Source organism: Melospiza melodia, chromosome 4, assembly GCF_035770615.1.
Source record: "Melospiza melodia melodia isolate bMelMel2 chromosome 4, bMelMel2.pri, whole genome shotgun sequence".
Classification (NCBI taxonomy): domain Eukaryota; kingdom Metazoa; phylum Chordata; class Aves; order Passeriformes; family Passerellidae; genus Melospiza; species Melospiza melodia.
Window position 1 is genome coordinate 85,707,900 of NC_086197.1, and position 23,154 is coordinate 85,731,053.

A 23,154-nucleotide genomic window follows, 5' to 3' on the forward strand; every position below is an offset into this window, starting at 1 on the left:
TTTACTTCTCCTGTCCAAGTAAAATTTTACAAGCTGCTTGCTCAAATAGAAAAATAGGGGGTTCACAGTCATGTAAGCAAAACAAATTGCTTCCTACATATGCATTCAAAATTATTTAAATACCAGTAAATGTTGAATAATGAATAGGAACCTGGAGAGGCTTTCAGGCTCCAGAAGATATATCAGTAGATTAAATACATACTGTTAGACTTCAACTTAGGAGAGGCAAATTCAGTAGCTAGATTTCTAAAACATAACAGTCCAAAAAGAATAAAACCTGCAAAGTAGTTCTAATTAAGAAAGTGTATTTGTTGCATGTGGATTCTGCAGACTTTTGTTGCAAAAGTTTAAATGAAATATTTTCCAGTCTTTCCAGGATTTGATATGCACTCTGTTAGGCACCTGTCTTACTTCTGCTTGGTATTGAAGGAATGTTATCCTTTTTCAAGAGGAAATAAAGACATGCAGATGGTTCTGATTTTTACATAGTTATTCATTTGCCTGTGTTGTCTTTCAAGTTGGTCAGAGCAGTTTGAGGCGTTTTTTATTTTTAAGTTAATAAGTCATATAGTAAGTTTCATCTTTTATTGAAGAATAGGGTAACAAAATTGTGGTTTTCCTCTGTTTAAAAAAAAAAAGTGTATTGAAAGGCAAGTTTTACAATTTCATAAGTAGCTGATGCCACAGATTTCCATGAAAAGAGTAGAGAGAGTTTCATCTGTCCAGGTGGGCATCCTGGTCTTCAAAAACTGAAGTTTGTGGCTATGGAGCCAGGAGGAATAGTTGGTAAGGCTCCAGAATTAATTTCAGTTCCCCAAATAAATTCTTCCTAACTCTGTATTCTACTTTTATGCTAATTGTCTTCCAGTAAGTGTCATTGGAATAACTATAATTAGAGAAGTCCTGTATCTTTTCTTTTTCTTACATGTCTGAGTACATTTTGTGGAACTTTGCTGAACAAGGATTGAAAATTCAAGTGTTCTGGAAACCCAGTTTACTTTGTTGCAGCTTGTTCAATAAATTTTTTTAGCATTTTGTTCTGACAGGTTTTTAAACATATCTGCTGTCTTTGTGTGGGCAAAGAAGGATATTTTATCTGCTCTGTAAAGTGGAGCATAGTTTGATTGTTGATGGGTATTAGCATAGGTCAAGAGAAGCTGATATGTTAGTGATACTGAATGAAATTTTACAGGCTGTAATACAGTTTTCCTGTGTTGTGTGTACCCTTAGTAGTGCTATGCTGGATAAAGGACAATGCAAAATAACAAACTGATAAAACTGGAGACTCAGGACAGGTATGGTAATTAAAATACTAGGGTTCATTCATGTTCAAAAATTGTTTAATTTTAATGGATATATGATCTTCCTTTGGTTGTTTGATTAATACAGATTTTCATATTGAGTTCCTTGTGCTTGATCTACTATAGTAATTTTGTCAAAATCACATACTTGCTCAAGAAAACATTCTCTCCAGTTTGTATGTCAAAAACTTAAGAATATTGAGGTAAAATAATACCTGTGGAATTAAAAAGCATCTATGATCTGTGCAGTGGTTAGTAAAGATAGATAAAAGAGTGGCTGATTATCTCTCATTGGCTTTCTGAGGTTAAACTGCCACACTACCAAAAATACTGGTTTCACTTTTCCCTGTAACCAGTTGCCTTATTGCCACGGTGAAATGTAACTGAAACTGGGAGAGGAAGTCATGAGTCAAAGAAGGCAGCTGTGAGATTTGCAGTATGTTAAAAGCACATATCTTACATTGACAAAATTTCTTTTATGCATTTCTGTAAAAGGTGAGGAAGCAAGGACTGAGTAACACACTCAGCTCACTGAATCCATTGACCAGTGCATTAAATGTCATCCTTTACAGGGCAGATTATCCATCCAGTGTCTCCATGTGAGGAGACTGTCGGTGCTGTTTCAAGGGTTTGGTTCAAAGGGGACCCTTGCCTGTTTAAAGTCAAGCAGGGAATTGTATGATATCCTCATTTGTAGTGCACTTCAGTGTTTTACAGGGCTGGGGCAAGGAAGTAATTCTGGCTCACTCAGTTGGCTGTGGCACAATTAAAACGGTTCTGAAAAGTGTTTTTGTCACCTGTGTAGTTTTGGCATGTAGTTCTGAATCAACAAAACCAAGAATCACTATGACTGCTAGTGCTAAAACATCAAGAGGCTGCAGTGGTCATCAGCTAGAAACCTAACGTTTCTTTTATGAGACTAGCTAGATAGCAGCAGTCACTGAATATCATTGGAACAGTCACCTTTTAAAGAATTTTTAAATTCCTCTATCAATGTACTTTGTTTTAAATAACTGGTAAGTTGGGGGAAAACAATGGATTTTTTTTCCTCCCAGTAGTTGATATGCTTGACTTGCCTTTAGCAAATAATACAGAAAGCTGGGTTTTTTTGATGTGCTTATACTGGAAAAAATGCTAGTGTGAACAGATTCCTTAGCAAAAAAAGCCTTTGCTGAGGTGTTTTCTGTAGTTCTGGGAGGTGCCCCAAGTTCTCTAAGCCTTGCCTCTGAATTGGGGATTTATCAGTGCACTGACTGTAGCAATTAATCCTGTCATATCCAAATCAGATCCTGGATTGTGAAATGATGATGTTTTTAAAGAGCTCTACCTTACCTAGCCCAAATACATATCTTTTTTTATTCTTCAGGGGTTTTTTATTACATCTTTGATGAGGGGGAGAAAAAAAAGGGAAGTAGAATGTATGGAAAATTCATTTAAGTGGTGGGAGCTTCAAAATCAGTACCCAGTCTGTGCATCTTACAGGGTTCTACAGCAATGCTGTCTCATTTCCCCAAAATAGTTGTATTGCCCATCAAAATTTAAGGTGCTTGGGACAGTAAAAGTGCCTGGAAGTATCAGACTAGGCAAAAGGATGGTTGAAGAGCTGTGGTCTAGGTAGTGGGTAGTTAGAGTCTAACAGCAGATGTAACAACCTGCTAGCACTAAGTTCTTAGTGTAGTGGCTGTGTAGATACCTGCCACGAGAAGTTTCAGAGCTCTGTATTTTGACAAGTATATATAGCTGCTACCCATGTGTTGTTGAAATGAAATACTTGGTTTAATTTAGAGATGAGCAGTTTCCAACTACTTTTAAAGTAGTCTCTGCACTCCAAATTACCTTCTGTCTATTTATATTTTGAAAATTGGAAAGGGTCTTCTGTGAACATCTTTCTTGAGCTTCTTTTAACACTCTGCTATTATAATTATATATGAATAGAATGGTTTGTTATGTGAATTGGCAAATGTACTTTAAGCTGTAGTTAAAGATGTTTGCTTAGTCTTGCCACATCTGATGGGCATGAAGCCAAGGCACCTTTCTTCATGTTATGATTCTCTGATCTTTCCAAATAGCTGTGTATTTGGCTGTGCTTTTTTTGACTTGGTTCAGTAGGTTTTACCGTTTCCAAGAGATTTGTGAAAGCAATTATTTGACTTTGATTGCATTCTATAATTAATTGTAATTATGTTGTTTGAAGTTTACTAGGGTCACATCTGTTCTGCATTGAGTAAATAAATCTTTGTGGAGCCTGTGTCTTCCTTCCAGTGAAAGACAGGACAGTCTGAAGTCCATCTGCAGACCTAAGCTTTAAATTAAGCTAGAATTTTTCAAGAATGCCTAACTAGCTTAGTTATTAAGTTAAAAAAAAGGCCTTGAGAAGCCAAAGGACACAATGGCACTGTATTTTAAAGAAAATCTGGGTTTGCTCTGCCTTTACCTGGTGATGACTGAAAACTTTAGCTATAGCACTGAATAGACCTATTGCACCCTATCTTCTACACAGTTCAAAAAAACCCCAGGGATAGATGACCTTTGAAGTTGAAGTACACTCACTTGTATGTTAGCCTGAAAAATATTTTGTTTTCCCAGATATTCTTAAAAAACCATTTTACCCAAAGCTTACTTCTAACTTTACATTTTCTTTAGGTATTTTGACTGCTTAACTTTTATCACTTACCTGCAAAACTGCTTTCTTCCTAATACAAAAAGGAGAAAAGTAGAAAAACATTAGTATGTATATACAATTGTGATTCTTGTTTAAATGTCTCATGGTGCTGCTCTACAAATCAGATACTTCTTGAGTTAATAGGTGCTTGGTATAGTAATAAATTTTGCAGAATATGCAAAAAACCCTCTGCTATCAATTGTACAGTTTTGCTGTGGGTAGTAGTAACATTCTGAGTGAAGAATTAACAGATTTCTTTTGTCATTGTTAATGTTTCTGTAACTGTTTTATATCCAGCTCTCTTTCCAGCTCACCCCTGCCCCCAGATGTAGGAAGCATCCCTTGCAGTGCAGGGGATTGCTAGCTTGAGGCATCCTGTATTTATTTTACAAGGGCTGCCACTGGTTACAAATACCATTAACATAGAAAGTCAAAATATTTTCATTCTGTAACTGTTAGCTTTTTCTAACTTCTGTTTTGCTGTAATTTCAAGCTATTGTAGGCACAAACACCTGAAGACTTGTTTCAGATAAGCTTTCTTTTCAATGTGTTTTCAGAAGCCACTGTCATGTTTGAGACTTGGTCGTCTAACATGTCATTATCTGAAAAATAGGAATCAGTATTGTTGTGTGTGATGTTCATAAAGCACTTTTCTTGAGTATTTGTAAAAAAGTATATGCATATACTTTTTTTGTTAAAAAGCAACTTCAGAGAAAATACTGATTAATTTTGATCAAAATATTATGTTAACTGTTTACATTGTCTTCGCGTCTTCTCTGTTTGGTTATTTTCTTGTATGTGTGGGCTAAAATAACAATTGTTCCTGTGTTTTATATTTTTTGTTTGGTTTATTTGTCAGAAATTTAATATTAACAGAGTAATACAAGGCTTTCATTGCATGTTTTTATGGAAGGAGTTTGAAGATCTATTGTCTGTAAAATAAACTACTAATCTTTCTGTAGATGGCAACAAATGATCTGATGATTTTCATAGTGATTTGGAGATTTTTATCTGATTTCATTTTCAATAGGAAAATCAACTGTACATTCTCACCCCTAATCTGGGATTGCTCTTCCAATAATGGTTACAAAAAAATTGATTCCCTTTAGCTTTATAAAGTATGTTAATGTATTTGGTAGAACCTGCAGTGTCAGGCAGATGTACTTGGTTGTAATTTACTGCTCAGAAATAATTGTATTGGAAGGGATCTTACTGAAAGAAGTTAGCAACATAGTGATTACTTCTGGTTTTACAGTATACATTCATGTATATATATATGTCTGATGTTTATCTTCCATAGATAAATATGTTTTATGCTTTGCTGTGAAAAATACAATATCAGTTTTTCCGTGTTTTAGATTAAATAAGATTATGAATCAGGTGGCCATTCAGCGAAAGAAGCATTTTGTTGAACGAGTGCACAGTTACTGGTTGCTTAAAAGACTGTCTAGGAATGGTGTTCCACTCTTGAGAAGGCTGCAGTCCAGTTTACAGTCACAAAGAAACACACAACAGGTATGTGACATACTTTTTATTTCTAAGAAGAAATTAGAAATTTTCTCTTTTATTGAGTTAAAAATAAACTAGGAAGCCTAGCACAAAGTAAAAACTTTTTTTTACTCAGGACTGAATAAATTCTTTACCCTATTTTGAAGTGATATTACCTTTTTTGGGAATTGGGAATTATCTAATACTTTTTAATATGTGAGACGTAAAAAAAATTGTGCGGCTTTTTCTTTTGTTTTGCTTAAATGTTTCACAAAAATGCTATCATCACAAGTATCATAATGCCATTATTCTTTGATAAGTGTTGTAGTTTTTTGGAACCCATTAATAAGTGTACTGTCAGATAAAAAAATAAAAGTTATTTTAAATTCATCAAAAGATGCAAAGCAGATGTCTTATTTGACACTTGACAAAAATGTGGATTGTAACAGGGTAAAGGGTTAGACGACTAGTTTACAGTATTCAAATTCATACCTGTATTTGCCCACCTGTTTGGCCATAACAAAATGGAAGTTATTGATGAAGTTCAGACCTGTTTCAGCTTCTGGTTTTGCTTTTGACACAGTTAAGTGGGATTGTAGACAAGCGTAGGTTTAGTTGTACACTCCTATGAATAAGTTGCTGAAAAACATCAAAACACCAACTCCAGGTGGTCTGTTTTGGTTTCAAGTTACTGGATAGCTTCAAAAATAGTGAAAACTTCTGAATTGTGTGGGTCCTTGCATGTAGACTTTGAAGTGCTATGAAGCATTGTGATGTGGAAACTTTTACTGCATCTGAGTTACCTTTTTTAATGGAATGGAATGTGTAGGTGGGTGTGTTCTTTCCATTCTCCTGGCACTTGACTTCCTGTAAATAGCTTCTAAAATGGAAGAATTAATTTTATAATAATTTACTCGTATTAAATTGAATTTTTTCCCCCTCTGAAATGGAACGGTTATTTTTGTTACAATTGTATTTCTGTTTGCTGATTTTGTAGTCATAAAAAATACTGTGGTCAACACTGCTTCCTAACTATTTGATCTGTCATGTTTGTGTGTGTATTTATTTTTTTTAGCTTTTCTTGTGGAAAAACTAATTAATAATTTCCAGAATAATTGAGATTGGAAAGGTCTTCTGGAGGTGATCTGATACAATGCCACTGCTAAAGCAGGGCCACTTAGAACAGGCTGTCCAGCACCATGTCCAGTTGGCTTTTGAGTTATCTCCAAGGGTGGAAACTCCACAACCTCTCTGGGCAGCTGTGTCAGTGCTTGGTCAGGAAAGCACTGACAAGCTTTCCTGAAAAAAACAGGAGTCTTCAGATGTCTGTTCTTACTTTGTGCCCATTGCCTCTTGTGTTGTCACTGGGCACCACTGAAGGGAGCCTGGCTGCATCTCCTTGCCTCCTCCCTTCAGGTATTTATGTGTACTGGTGAGATTTCTGCCCCTGAGCCTTTTCTCCTCCAGGCTAAACAGTTCCAGCTCTCTCAGCCTTTCCTCATAGCTGAGATTCTCAAATTCCAGTTACATGGACTCCTTTTAGGTGAACTTTAAATATAAATCAACCACTTGTTTGTCTTGTTTTCATTGTTTCTATATCACTCTGTTTTGAAGTTTGATTAATTTTTTACTTCTGCATGAGAGGTTCTGAAGAGTGATACCTGGCAGTGTACCTAATTAGTGTTACCTAGTAATAGTTGAAATTAATTTATTCAGACAATAAACTTCTTTTAAAATGAGCATGAGTCCTTACAAAATACTAAAGGCAGGCACAGGAGTGTGGTGCTATTGTGGCAGTACAGAACTAGACCATTGTTAGTGTCCAAAAAATTACACAAGCTCATTTTCTTCTGGGATGGCATGATAAGGGTGCAACATTACTATAAACAATTACTATCACAATAAAAGTATTATTGTAATTGATGTTTGATTAAAATAAAAGTGGCCTTGATATGAGCATTTTAAAATTCAGTTGCCTGTTTATACTTCAGTACAAGCAGTAGTTCTTTATTTTCTTTTCTAATTTGAGAACGATTCTTAAATAAGAAAATAATATATTCTAAATAAATTGGAAGCTGTTTATATTGGTCTGTTGAAAAGTTTGTTCTTCTGAAAAGTAAAATCTAGTTTCAAGGTGAGCTGAGTATTAAATGAGTCTGTTGATGAAAAATAGGTAATTAGTGCTTTTCATTGAGTAGCAAGTGTCCTGTGTATGACATTGTGTCTTTTCCAGAGCACTTTCAATAGCTGTTTATTAAAGCAGTCATAACTGCAAGGCAATTAATGTATTTTGTTACTCCCAAGTATAAACCAATTTGTAACCAAGACAATAAACAGCACTGGCATAGATGTTGTGAGAACATCTTAAAAATTTTTAGATAGACATGATTATATTTTCATTTCAGTCCAGACGGGAAAATTCTTTTTGTTTTATGTGAGGGGTCAGAATATCAAGAAACCTACATAGATTTTTCAGTTAATCAAATATAAACAGTGGTGTAATAAGATTCAGGAGTTTTTTTAAATTGTTATTTAAAAGAAGTGTTATAATGACGAACCAAAACCCTGAAAATGATTTCAGGATGTATGGTGGAAAGTAGTTTTGATCCCTCTCTGTTAGGTTACTAGAACAAATTTGGCAAAGGGAGAGGTCTTCATGATCTAGACTTACTTCCTAATAGATGCATTTCAGAGTTCAGTTATGGTATGGTTTTGAAGATCTAAGAATTCTAAACCAGGCTAAAAGACCTGGACAGCCTCACCATTTGCAGGAGCAAGGAACGCTGTAAGAGAATGGTTTGTGCTCTCACTTCTCTCTCCACCTAGAGAAATTAAGGAAAGGTATTTGAGTACTCTAATACTACTTATATCCTCATTATTTTAGTTTTTTTCCCTGAACTTTCAGAACACTTGAATGAAAATGAAGCATGAAATGTAAGTGTAGAAGCTTGCTGCTGCTGTAGTGATGTTAGTTTAAAGCCACTGTGAGAAGAAATAAAAGAGAAGGTGCTGATGACTTAAGATCACACCTGCACTGAAGATTTCATTAAGAACACAAGTTGCAGCCACTAAATGGTTTTGTCTGATTGCCATACAAGTCCAGCAGAGCATGCTAATAAAACTAATTGTATTGCTCAAGGTCCAGTTTCATCCTGGTCATTCTATTTTTGCTTGTATCATATTAAGTTGCAGTCTCTCTGAGGAGTGAGGCTGTTCTCACACATTCACACCCAGCATAAGGAGGGCTATGGTGCTACATTGCTGACAGTATTCCTGCTGGTGTGGAGACTCTGGTAGCATACTAATGGTGAGATGAGTTCTCAGCTGCTGCATGTTCTTTGTGTAGACTTAAAAATGTTTTCCTTTTCCTTCAGTATTAACAAATAGGTAATAGTCTAGGTAATACTTAATACTTATTCTACTTAATACATAATACTAGGTAGTATTTCTAGGTAATACTATGTTCAGCAAGAACTAAGTCCATTGGAAAATCATAGACTCACAGAATGGTTTGGAGTGGAAGGGTCCCTAAGGATCATCTGGTTCCCACCCAGCTGCCATGGGCAGGGACAGCTTCCACTAGACCAGGTTACTCAATGCTCCACCCAACCTGACCTTGAACACCGTCAGGGATGGGGCGTTAACAGCTTCTCTGGGCAATCTGTTCCAGTGTCTCACCACCCTCACAGTCAAGAATTTCTTCCTAATATCTAATCTAAATTTCCCTTCTTTCAGTCATAACTCTTTGCTCCTTGTCCTGTCAGTACAGTTCCTGATGAAGAGTCCCTCTCCAAACGAGAATTTCTTTATAAGTTTTTCTTGTGTCATCAGCCAAATTAAACTTGGTGGTTGTCAGGACAGTTGTAAAAAGAAGGAAGAAGAAGAATTTTCCTGCCAGAAAGCTCTATGTCAGAAAGCTAACAAATTTGAAAGAAACCCTTTATATTTTATGTTTTTACTGGTTGGTTGTTGGAAACCAGTGCATTGTGCTCTCTTCAACTTTCACTGACCTTTTAATCTAATTAAGGTATTTGTTGTATGTCAGAAAATAAATAGGTTAGGGCAAAGGAGAATTATTTAGCTATTAAGCTGTAAACTGTCTGCCAGCATTACTTTGCATAGAAGTGTCAAAAAATTGGAGGTTTGCTATTAATCTCCAAACCAGAGTGCCATTCAGAAAGGTAGTGTATGTGTGCAGAAAAAAAAGAGAGGCAGGATGCTTTTGATACTTTGGGTCACATCTGCAGATTGACAAGTATGTGCCTGTTAGAGAGAATGAAATTAGTAAAACAACTGATTCAGGTAAAATATTTTTATCTTATTTGAGTGCAACTGCACCTTGAGGTTCAGCCAAGTACTTAAGTGTCTGATAAACAATCCTAAGGCCTGCTGTAACATTATTTTTTCTTGCTGTATTTAAGTTTCCTGACCCACCCTAGAACTAGTACACTTTGTTGACTTAGCTTTCATCAGGCTGGGTTCTCCAGTTTCTTAAATTATGCAGTTAAATAGGGCAAAAAGCAGGCTTTGAGTATTTGCAAGCAAAGGGATGACAAGCTTGCTACTTCTGGCAGTTTAATTTTGGTTCTGACAAACAGGAAAACCGAAAGAATTGTACAACTGAGAGTTGGGTTGCATATCCACACATGAGGTTTATACTCAGAGATGAAGGGGTTTAGGAGAGTAGTGTTTAGTGGCAGTGTAGATTTCTTATTTCAATGAGTCTCCTCAGAATTTTAAGGAATTGAAAATTACTGAAAATACTAATACTATTAACTGTCAAAATGTACTTTGAACTATTCTGACCCCAGCAGTTAAATTATTGTGTCTATGTAAAGATTTAACTCTTTAAAAGAAGTTACAACTGTTTTAATAGTCATTGGGAAAGGGAACTAGAAGTTTCTAGCTCCAGTTTTTAGGTTGTTTTTTATTTTTTGGGGGGTTTTTTTCTTAATGAAAAGAGGAACAAACTGTTATTTCCAGATTGGTATATTCTAGTGTAGAAATAGTTGATATTTTAAGTATTTTCAACTTCAGTGAAGTCAGAGATTTGAATAAAACTAAGTTTTACCTTTACAAGTACATGAAGCAATAAAATACAATGCAGATGATAGAATTATAGCACTGGCAAATCTATTAGATAATGTTTTTAAGCTTCCAGTTTTTGTAATTCTATTTTTAGAGCCAACTATCTGAAAAATGGCACAAACTTCCTTTAGAGGACCTATGGTACTTCTAAATCATTCTTCTCTTAAGGAATTAATGACTTTTGGTGTAATCATTTGTAATGTTGTTTGATGTGTATTCCTCTGTCTTCTATATATAAAAGGTGATGGAATTTACTGGTTTTGTTTTAGGTTTTAGAACACCCTCCTAGATGACTTAACAAGTATATATTTCATTATGCTAGTTACGGCCAAGCATGCAAAGTTTTGTATATCTCTCAGATATGCTTTTATAAAATACTAGTTTTTCAAATGTAATAATTTTCCAAAGCAGATGTTTCTTTTGTGTAATTGGTACTAATTAATATTAGGAATTCAGTTTCTTTATGGCCTCATTTTTGATGAATTAGCAATACCATTGGAATCCTGGAAGTAGTATTCTAGTATCCTTCCTTTTCCTTATGAAAAATAGTAAAGGCAAACAAACACTCTGGGTTTTGTATGTACTAATCAATCTAAATACTACAAGTGTTTAGACATTACTTACTCTGAAAAATGTGTAGATTAAATTCTTTCATTGATTTTCCAAAAGGGTGTATTGCTGAATTCTTCATCTGCAATACCATTTGAAGTTACTATATTATCTAATAAATAGCTTTTCATTTCCTGTCCTTACAAGCCATAATTATTTTCTTTTGTTACAAGTGTGTCCTAGTTCTGCTGGGTGTGAGGGAGGTGGACTGTGTTGACCACATGAGTAATTTGTTTCTGCCAGGCTGGAACTTCTGAAGAAACTGGTGTTCACCTGGTTTGGATTTTGATGTGAAAATCCTGTATTATATTTTGCAGCGTGTTGTATTTCTTGGTTGCTGTTTGCTGTGTTGCTTCTTCTGATGTCAATAGCCATTGCCATAGGATTGCTTTCTAGTTTAGATTTTATTTTCAATTAGACCCTCGAGGAACTCTGGAAGATACCCTGACCACAGGTTTTCTGTTGTTGCAGCATGAAGCTTATGAGCAAGTGCCATAACTTGCTCACAGCAGATTCTCCTTTCATGTGCATACGTTTTGTAGTTGTATAGAACTATCTTATAGAAAGAGATATGCATTTTTCTTTTCATGAAAATCTTTTGATTCTTTTCTTAGAGAGAAGATGATGAAGAAATGCAAGCCTTAAAAGAAAAATTGAAGTACTGGCAAAGGCTGCGCCATGATCTTGAAAGAGCACGTTTATTGATAGAACTGATACGTAAGCGTGAGAAATTAAAAAGAGAACAGGTAAATACAGCACCTTTATTTTGGTGAAGCTTTTCTGAAGGAAAGATAATTTAAGTATTCTCACAATTTTTTCAGTAGGAGGACAGCTGTATTTTAATCCTTACATAGAGTCAAGTAACATGTACATGCATGTGCACTCAAACTATTTAAAATATATAAAATTTTCATAGAATGGCTTGGGTTGAAAGGAAGGATTAAGGATTGTATAGTCCAACCCCTCTTCAATAAACAGGGACATCTTCAACTAGATCAGGTTGTTCAAAGCCCTGTCCAATCTAACATATTCTTTTTCCAGGAATAAGGCATCTACCACCTCTCTGTCCTGTCCTGTCCTGTCCCTATAGGCCCTACCAATCAGTTTGTCCCCACCTTACTTATAGACCTCCTTTATGTACTGGGAGGCTTCAATAAAGTCTCACTTGGGCCCTCTCTTTTCCAGCATGAGCAACCCCATTTCCCTCAGTCTTTCTTCAGAAGAGAGCTCCATTCTGATCATGTGTGTGGCCCTCCTCTGCACTCACTCCAACAGCTTTATGCCTGATGATGGGGGCTGCAGAGCTGGATGCAGCAGTCCAGCTGGGGCCAAACGAGAGCAGAGTGGTGGGACAGAATCACCTTCCTTGACCTGCTGGCCACCCTTCTTTTGATCCAGCCCTGGATGCAGCTGGCTTTCTGGGCTGCAAGCGTACTCTGGTTGCTCATACTGAGGTTTTCATCCACCAGTACTCTCAGGTTCTTGACAGGGCTGGAGCTATTCATGCCTCAGCTGGTACTGATACCTGGGGTTGCCACAACTGGAATTCGACCTTGTTGAACCCTGTGAGATTCCCATGGGGCCCACTTCTTGAGTTTGTCTGTGTCTGGATGGGATCCTGTCCTTCAGGTGTGTCAACTGCACTATTCATCTTGGTGTCATCTGCAGATTTGTTGAGGCTGCACTTGATCCTTTGGTCTCATGTCATTGTTGAAAATACTAACTGCTGCTGGTCTTAGTACAGACCCCTGAGGGACACCACTCATTACTGATCTCCATCCAGAGTCCAAGCCATTGATCACTGCTCTCTGAATGCAGCCATCCAGCCAGTTCCCCACCTGTGGAGCAGTCCACCCATTGACTCCATCTCTCTTCAGTTTAGAGAGAAGGATGTTTTTGAGGACCATGTCAGAGGCCTTAGAGAAGTCCAGATAGACAACATCTTCCATTGTCTTCTTAAAAGAGTTAATCCATCATAGAAGGCCACTAGGTTGGTTAGACCCCCTGGGTTAGTTAGGCAGGACTTGCCCTTTGTAAGGCTGTGCTGCCTGTCCTGAATCATCTCCTTGTGTGCCCCACATGGAAGCTTTGCCTTGTGAAGTTATTCATAATGCGCTCCTGCAGTCTCCTACAACTTGTTGTGCTACTTTTCCAGGTGTCAGAATGGTTGAGTCCTCAGCAGGACAGGAGCCTGCAAAAGCAGTGCCTGTCTGTAGCTGGAGCAAGAAGGCTTTGTCAATAGGCTCCCCTAGATCTGAAATAAATACCAACCACAGGGTTTCTTCTCTCACCTTGGTGCTTAAGCTTTCAACCTGCTCCTGTCTTTCCTTGAGACAACTCCTCGCAGTATATTCATTTCTCAGTGTAGAAGGCAACCCCAGTGCCCCTTGGTATGCTCTTGGCCTTCTGACCGACTTCTGACCATCTATAGTCACACTTCAGTCATGGGATTCATCCCACCAGATTTCAGTAATGGAAAATTAGAGTGTAGCTCTCTACCAGCACTGTGACCTCCAGCTCCTTCTGTTTGTTGCCCTTGCTGTGTGCATTGATATAGAGAAAGTATTTAAGAAGACATTCTCTTAGACTTGGAAAAATGATTGGTTTCTGAAGAACTGTAGAAGATTTGATCTATTCAGGTTTTCTCAATACATGTCCATATACTTAGTAGCACTTTTATCCTTCTGTCACAAAAAAAGCAAAAATAAAGCTGCATCTGAAGTCCTACAGCATTCTACAGTTAACATTTCCAGGAGAGATTTGAGGAAGTGATAATGCAGAAAGATAAAAGCTTACATGAAAACTGTGAACGCAGAATGTTTGCACTTAGGAGTTTTTAATGGTCCCTGTTTGTAAAAACACAATTTCATTTTTACTTTTGCAAACTGAACATTCATTGCAAGCTACTATAATTTGTCCTTCTGGAGTGCTTTCTGGAATTCTTTGCATCATTCTTGTGTATTCACATATCATTTGCTTTACATATGTATTTATATATGTGTACTTTACATATGCATCTTTGCTTATACTTTATTTACATGTATGTATTATATATGTGTGGACACACCTTTAATCTTTCTTTAAGAATTTACTTAAGCTATAGCAAGACTGTTTCATTGTTGATAACTCTTAAAACAGCTTAAAAATTAAGCTGTTTTAAGAGTTATCAACTCTTAAAATCAAGAGGAATTGAAACAGTGTCAAAAATAAAAAAATTTGTAAGAATATTGAAGTATTTGAAGATGTTGATTCTGGTTTTTGAAATAATTTTCTTGGAATTTATGTAGAACATTGTCTTTCCAATTACTTTTTATCTTAGTCTTTTGTAACCTGTAAATCAGATTCTCTGTTTAAACATAGCAGTACAACTGAAATTTAATTTGAAACATTACTTTTAAATTCTTACTGTTTTCACATTGTTGGTGAATTGTGAAGCTGCTACTATGTAGCATCTTTTAAAAAGACACATTTAAAAGTGGAACAAAATTCTTCCATATAAAATACAAATTTGAGTTCTGGGAAGCTGGAGTTGAAGGAATGAGAATGATTTTTTTTAATTTCTTTTCCTTACAAAATCATGATGATATTAAAAGTAGTACTGAACTCATTTACTTAAATGTATTTGTATTTTATATCTTATCTAAAATACTACACTATTACTGCTAAACAACTTGAATCCAGTATGTTAAGGGAAAATGCTCAGTTGGATAACTGTTACTTCTTTAGGTCAAGCTGGAGCAGGTCACTATGGAGCTTCAGCTCATTCCATTCACTGTACTGCTGCGATCGGTTCTGGACCAGCTGCAGGAAAAGGATTCTGCTCGTATATTTGCTCAGCCTGTGAACCTTAAAGAGGTATGTTTGCAGCTGTGTTTCCTGGTGTTTGCATGTGGCTTGGTGGCACTTAAGTACAGGAAACAAGTCATTACGTACAGAGGTAGAAGCAGTGTTAACTTTTAATCTTTATTCTGATAATTAACATTATGAGTTATGGTCTCCTGCTATGAAAGCCTTTTTATGCTCATATAGCAAAATAATTTCTGGGAAATACTTGTATGGAAATACCCCATTCTTGTATAGAATGTTGGGTACATACTGATACTTTTCAGTAAGACGATTTTGGTAAGGCTAATTCAAAGGATATCAAAAATTGCAATGCAGATACTGTGTTCTTACTTGAAGGTGAAACTAGATAGACTTAGAGTGTACATGTGTGCATTTGTGGATGTACTGCATGCGCATCTGTTTATTATATTTAGAATCATTAAGGTTGAAAGAGACTGCCAAGATCATTGAGTCCAGTCTTGGACCTAATACCAGTATGCAGACTAAACCATATTTCAAAGTGCCACACTTCCATGGATGGCCACTCTGCCACTTCCCTGAGGAGTCTGTTCACTTCTTCACCACCCTTTCAATGTATAAATCTTTCCTAATATCCAACCTGAACTGCCCCTGGTGCCACTTGAGGCCATTTTCCCTTGTCCTATCACTAGTTGCCTGAAAGTAGGAGTACATAAAACCACAGAATTCCCAAGAAAAAGTAGTTTCAGCATCTATTAGTAGAGCTCAGACTTGTTACCTGAGATGCAGAATATTGTAATATGTAAATTTCCGTTGGCATGCAAATGTTTGCAATATATAGATGTGCAATTCTAAGTTACATCTTCAATTTCTTGTATTGAGGTGTTACAAGATACATATAAAAAGTGGATCAGTTACTAACTAATGTTTCTTTGTCTGTAATAAGACACTTTTACCCATTTGTGTTTTAAATATTTATCCAAAGGTTCCAGACTATTTGGATCATATCAAACATCCTATGGATTTCTCTACCATGCGGAAACGGTTAGAAGCTCAAGGCTATAAAAACCTCACTGAGTTTGAAGAGGACTTCAATCTGATCATAGATAACTGTATGAAATACAATGCAAAGGATACAATATTTTATAGAGCTGCAGTGCGGTTAAGAGATCAAGGAGGTGTAGTTCTCAGGCAAGCCAGGCGAGATGCTGAGGGAATTGGCTACAACAATGAAACTGGAATGCACTTACCAGAACGGCCTAAACTTGAGTCACCCCAGCCTTTCTCTTGGGAAGATGGTAAGATGTGTTTCAGTTATTTTGGAAAGTTGCATTCTTCATTGCATACAGTGTGTACGTTCCATATAGTTGTATAGGATTGTTGCTGTCCAGTTTGCTAACTAGATTCTCCACCCCCCAATTAAAAGCATTGCTTGAAAGAGTCTGGTGTTTCTCTTCTACCAGATCTGTCATAAGACATCAGTGCTATCTGGATTCTGATTTTGGCAGTGTCAGAGCCTAATTCAACAATTTACATGGAAAAGGTTTTTAAGTTGAGTGCTTTCTTTCACATGATCATATATGCTTGTAAGGCATGGGAAATGAATACCAGTGTTCATAAACTTCAGCACATTCCTGAGTAACCTACTTGATAAATTGAGCACATTTGTAATACTAAGAATTAAATAGGTTTTTTTTGACGTACACATGAGTTTTCTAAGGTTTGGCAGTGGAGAATAATTAACACATAATTATATGTGTTATATAACTTACACATATTATATGTTATATAATAAACACATGATAATATGGTTCTTTTATAACCATAATTTTGTCGTTTTCTTTAACAAGAAGCAATTAATCTGTTAAAGTGGGAAGGGTTAATTATGTCTTCTTCTGACCTTTTATTTCTTTGCTCTACTGCTTAGTTTTTGATCAAAATGCTGATTAAGAAAAATAGTAACTGTATAGTAGGAATTAATTTCAGTATTTCTGGCTAGGATCTAAATAGTTTTTTGACTGTATTTTTTATTTTGGCATGCAAATTCAGTTTTTTCCTTTTGTTCTATTACTGTTCTGAGGATGTTCTGGGAAATGCTAACACGTTTTCAATTGTACGTGTTTTGACTTCAGTGGATAGGTTACTGAATCCTGCAAACAGAGCACATATGTCCTTGGAAGAACAGCTGAGAGAGCTGCTAGAAAAGCTTGATCTCACCTGTGCAATGAAATCCAGTGGGTCAAGGAGCAAAAGAGCAAAGCTGTTAAAGAAAGAAATCAGCATTATTCGCAACAAACTCAGTCAGCAGCACAACCAAGCTCCTCAAATAGAGTCAGGTATTGGAAGTTTCGAGGAAGAAAGTGCAGCATTAGAACAAGATGGAGAAGAAGAAGGTAAGATTGTAAACCAGGTTTAAATGAGTACTGGTCTGAGCTGCTTCAGTCAGGTGCTGTTATGTGAGTAATAGTGTGAATTAAAGAATTTGATTAACTAATACTAAATTTAAAATACTGATTTTAAAATTAAAATAATAGTTTGAAAATACGAAAATAGCTGCCTAATCACAACAAATATTTTAAGAGTAGGATGATCTTCTGAAGAAAACCTCCTTCCATTACTTTTCATGGTAGCAAGGCTTTAAAAACTTAGGTGTTAAAAAACGAAAGTGCAAACAATATCAGATGAAAAGCAGTTGGAAATGCCTGAGTGGAAAATATCTTTTTACTTTTGGAAATACACTTAAATGTCAAAATATGTATTAGGGATCATGTGAGCCTAGGTCAGTGGTAATGAAGACTCTGGCTGTTCTACTGTGTTTGTAGCCTTTTTTATTCACTACTCCAGACTCTAGGGAGGAGGGTGGGTAGGCTTTGGGGTTATTTTTTTATTTATTTATCTCTTTTAAATAAAGCTAACTATTGATAAGACTTAACAAATTTCACGTTGTAGAATCAAGTCAGCCACATCTGCCTAGCTCTTCCCCTTTTGCTTCTCTTCCTCCTCAAAACAGTTGTCTCAGACTGTGTCTACTTTTGGCTAATTGCCATTGAATTCAGTGAGAGCACTGTGCTGGAAGGACTAACTTAATATTTTAGTTAAATTAATATTTGCATTTTTAGCTTTTAAATCGAGTTTCTGAGATTTTTATTGCTCATTTTAAAATGATGGAAAGAAACATTGTCACTCAAATAAGAATTCTATTGACTTTGTTTCATGATTAGCTCTAAGGAACTAAACTTCTTCTTTAGGAGAGTTAAGAGATGTGTTTCATTTTTGCATAAGTGCCTTGAATAGGAGGAGGAAAGAGCTCAAGGGAAAGTGGAAGCATGGTAATAAATAAAGTAATCTCTATTTGTTGTGGCTTGATGCTATCAAAATTTTTGAAAGGTGAAGTCAATTAAATGATTGTCCTTAACAGCCATTCAAACAGCAACTTAGTGTTTAGTTCCAAACAGAACTTGCTGGAGATTTGAGCATTGGTAGAAAAAGTGTACATGAATCAGCACATTTTCCTGTTCTGAAGTTTTTAAGTGTTCTCAAAATGTTTAATGGTTTGGATTTTTTAAATTTGGGAATTTTTTTGATCTTTAGGTGATGATGGTATTAAATACAGTTTCTTAGGAATGTGGGGTTTGGCATCTAATGAATCCACAACCTTTTTTTCATTTGTAGCTTAACATTTTGATGCCACAGCCTTTCACTTCAGCAGATTTTTGTGAAAAAAGTAGTGCAAAGTGAACAGTAGTGGTTTTCTTATATTTAGGGTAGGCTTTTAAAATGAAACATGATGAAAGACATGATCCAGGTTTGATTGGTATGGTTGTTATGGTTCTGATCTAGTGGAGAGTAATAATAATTAGTTCAAATTTCAGTTCTTAAAAGGAAAGTACGTACAGGAGTAAAGAAAACAAATTGCCCCAAAATAAAAAGAAAAATCCTGTACCCAGGATCTCTACAGGAGCTGACTTTGATAGAACTCTGAATTACCCTCTTGCAGTTCTGTTTCCAGTCTTTGATCATGTGAAAAATATAGTACCAGAATTACCCCATGAAATTTAGGTTTTATTTCTAAATAATTCTCAAGTGGTTTTATGTTCTTTAATCTTTCTGCAAATATTTTCTGATTAGTTGTAAGAAAATCAGAATTTGTTCACAAAGGAAGTCACCATGGAGATTTTAAAGCACAGGATTTTTTAATGGCTGATAGTCTAAATGTGCTTTTCTGACTGTATATTTCATTCTACAGTCTTCCTGAAATATTAGTTACCAATTCTAATACCTGTGTGCCTGCAAAAGATGTAAGCACAGTCACACTGTATTTTAAAATCAGGTATTTTTAATATGGACTCTGCTATTGTTTCATTAAACCTGAAACAACAGGGTAAAGATTTTTTTTTTGCACTTAGAAATCGTTGATTTCCAAGTAAATATTTCTGGGCCAAAACCAAACAAAATAAACTGCAAATAGAGAACTTAAACACTTTGGCATTTTACACCTTTTTTCAGGTGACATAGAAAATTTGACTAATATTAAATATTTTATGTGATAAAATAAATCACATGTGATAAAATGTGATAAAATATAAAAAAAATATTTATTTAGCATAAATAGTACATTAGTGTTATGCAGTTACTCTAGAATAAGTATTTCCTTTCTTGTATCTTGAAAGAGTCTTTTGGAAACTGGAAAGATTTTAGCATCTTTTTGAGTTGATAATTATGGGTTAGGACATCCTAGTTGTATTAGGGAATGCTACAATAGTGGAATGTTTATTTTCTTTCCCATTACTTGTGATGAAAAACTGAAACTACTTTTGTACCTCACTGTCATATCTCAATTGTCTTTTCCTAGCATGGATTTAGTGGAATTGAGTGGGACATGATCATACTAAACAATATTAAAGTGTGGGGGAGAAGGGGAGAAAAATGTTGGAGGGTGGTTTTTCTGATTTCTCATATCAAATCTGCATTATCAAGTGTGTTATTTTTTGAGTAGAGGCTAATCAAGCTGCATGATTTTGGGGATGTTGGGTTTTCTTCTCCATTTTATTACTTTTTCCTAGATTAAATGGATGGTCACAACTGTAAAAAGGTTTTACAAATCATGCCCTTGTATAGATTTTGTAACACGTTTTAGTTCACTCAAGTAGAACAGGTTACAAGTACCTTTTTTTTAATTGATTAGCTAATAAAATTTTTCATAGGCAGGTAAACTGAATATTGATAAGGTGAAATAGATAAAAACGTATCTTACAAAAAATTTTACTCGAATGGCAGTATAATTGCATTTAACAGATAATCATCCACCATCCCAACTTCCTAATGAAAAAATGTCAGTAGTTTTTAGTTAATGAAACTAACATAACTGCATGAGAAGAAGCAAGTACTTATCCAGGTATAAATTGTTAACACCAACTATAGATGTCTTCTTTTCTACCCCTGTTGCATTCCCAGTATAAAAGTAGGAACTACTAACTAGGACAGATTGTTGCTAGACAAGTTTTGGTTTTAAAATGTTATGCTTTGTTTCCAGACAACAATTTATTTGGTGGGCTGCACATTTATAGTGAGTTTTATAATAGACTTTATAACTACAGGTTTTCAAAAATCACACTCTATTTATAATTTTTTCAGGAGATAAATCTCCCCCTAAACTTGAACCATCAGATGCATTACCTCTTCCTTCAAACTTGGAGACTAATTCAGAACCACCAACCCTCAAACCAGTAGAACTCAATCCAGAGCAGAGTAAGCTTTACAAAAGAGTAAAATTTGATAATGAATTATATAGCACTTCCATTCAGAAAGAAATAAATGGACACACTCCAGAACACTTACTTGACAGTAATCTCAATGAGTCGACTGTTTCTGCTGTAGCTGAGTCATCAACTGATGTAAACAGACGTACATCCATTCTCTTCTGCAAATCGAAAAGTGTAAGCCCCCAAAAGTCTGCAAAGAACACTGAAACCCAGCCAACTTCTCCACAGCTAGGGACCAAAACCTTTTTGTCTGTAGTCCTTCCAAGGTTGGAGACACTTCTGCACCCAAGGAAAAGATCAAGGAGTGCATGTGGAGATTCTGAGGTTGATGATGAGTCCCCTGTAAAGCGCTTGGATACAGGTAAATGTTTACAAAACTTATTTGAATGGATACATCTGGAAAGTTAACATACCTGTTAGTTTTTACCTACATGTGATTGTTAATCTTCAGATTTTAGCACTTGAAACAGGTTGTCCTCGCAGTTGAGTAGTTACAGTTCAAAAAATTATTACTCATTTTTGTGTTGGCCCTTGACAATTAGACTTACAGAACCAGGTTTGGGTCCTTTAGTTTCATGATGCAGTTTTTAAGTACACATATTGGTGTATATGAAACCTGTAGGAAAGATGAATTGGCTTCTTTTTTGTAAATTCCCTCTTAGAACTACGTGGAAATTTGACATGTGGTGCCAAAACTAGAAGGCTTGTAAGCAGGACCATGAAAAATACCTGTGCCATGTATGATTTCATTTTGCTGAGTGTTACTCCAAGCATATTTTTATATTATGAAACTGATGACTGTGTATGAGGCACTTTGTATATCCATGTATTTTATGGAAATGTTAAAACCCCCACATATAATGACACTTCATGTGTTTTTTATTTTTAGTCTGTGCACTTTCAGTAGAATTGAAGGTGAGATTATGCTCTTAATGAGACTTCTCTAAAGGATATTTGAAAGGAAATGTTATCTTGATACATTAGGGCAGAACAAACAGCTCAAGACATTAATTATATCTCTCAAGACATTAATTATATCTTTTCTTAGCACACCATAGTTCTATTTATTTGAGAAATTCACACAAAACCTTTGAGGAAGAAAAGCAGCATCAGGAAATTACTTATGGATATTTCCTTAATGTCATCCATGGCCATTGCTATGACTTTAATATTACCTTTGAAATAAATAATCTGTTTCATTGTCATGTGGGAACCCTTATGCAGGTATGAAAACAGCATGTGGGGATTTGCCTCTATGAATGAAAAAGATAGGAGTTTAACTTGAACATAAGGTGTGAAGATGTACTTCAAAAGCTGGGGGAGGGATAGAGAGTTTTATTTGGGGGGAAAAGGGAAGTATTATTGATTTTTAGGTTGTTTCTTTTTCATTTGGGGGAAATTTTTTTGTTTTGAATAACAGAATTTTTCGATGTGTGGGACATTGCACTTTTTTGGTTGGTTGGTTGGCTGGGTTTTTTTTTTTGAACGATCACGTGAAGACACTAATGATTCTAATGCTGGAATCATAATATGAGAAGATTTTATGTAAGATGCAGTGAGGGGAATTGTTTTTCATTTATATTTTGGGGGTTTGGTTTTGTTTGCCTGTTTAGAAAGCCCCAACTTGCATTCATTTTCCTAAGAGCTTGGAAAGAGCATGCAGATTAGATCTGGTACTTTAGTTCTGAAGTAAGTACCAGGTGAAGGCAGTGTGATAATAGAAATTAGTTAATCTTTATTAATAAAATAAAAACCTTGGTTTCCAAATATCTTAATTTGCCAGTGTATAACCTAGATAATTTCATTATGTACCTGGACATAGATTGCATTTTATCATACACAATGAATTATTTTGTGCTAGATCACACTGGGAATTAGTCCTAATTTCTTGAAATTTTTGGGTTAAACATTGTGGATTTTTTCTATAGGGGAAGAAAAGGTTTTAATTTTGGACGAAAACTAACTTAATTCTTAAAGGGGAAAAAAGGCAGATACGAAACCAAAACCCACCAGATTTCTGAATACATTTAAATTCAGCCATTTTTCCTTCTTTCTGTGGAGTTAGGTGTATGTAGAGCAAATATGCTTTTGACTATCTTCAAAACTTAACAACCTAGTCACAGGAATAAAATCCAGAAGTTAAAAAGTTTTTCTATTGTTAATTTAAACTAAAAATATGTAGTCTTTTTCTGAAGCTAGTAAAGATATAAAGAGAGTTAAATTTATGTGGAACTAATACTTAGGGGGCATTTATAGTTAGAATTTGTACTTGTTCAAGAAGAGTGAATTGAAACAGTTTGGCCAGTTAATATTCACCTGAAAATGTTCTATGATTCTTTAATAGTATCTTGTGTTTTAAGCATATATGGTTCATACAGATGTGGCAGTTTATCAGATCTTATTCCTTTGATTAGTTTGCCTGTTGGCAAGTAAACATTTT

General features: G+C 35.5%; 1 protein-coding gene across 4 annotated transcripts in view; it reads left to right on the top strand.

The window, feature by feature from the left end:
• The window catches only part of BRD1 (bromodomain containing 1), a 59,774-nt gene that overhangs the window by 11,522 nt on the left and 25,098 nt on the right, over positions 1-23,154 (top strand). For 2 of the 4 annotated variants that reach the window (XM_063155438.1, XM_063155442.1), the window contains exons 3-8: positions 5,322-5,478; positions 11,763-11,894; positions 14,875-15,003; positions 15,938-16,250; positions 17,085-17,345; positions 20,587-21,075. In XM_063155438.1, coding sequence (XP_063011508.1) covers positions 5,322-5,478; positions 11,763-11,894; positions 14,875-15,003; positions 15,938-16,250; positions 17,085-17,345; positions 20,587-21,075 — 1,481 coding nt within the window. The remainder of the gene's footprint in view (positions 1-5,321; positions 5,479-11,762; positions 11,895-14,874; positions 15,004-15,937; positions 16,251-17,084; positions 17,346-20,586; positions 21,076-23,154) is intronic. The other 2 variants (XM_063155440.1, XM_063155441.1) reach the window with 2 other exon arrangements.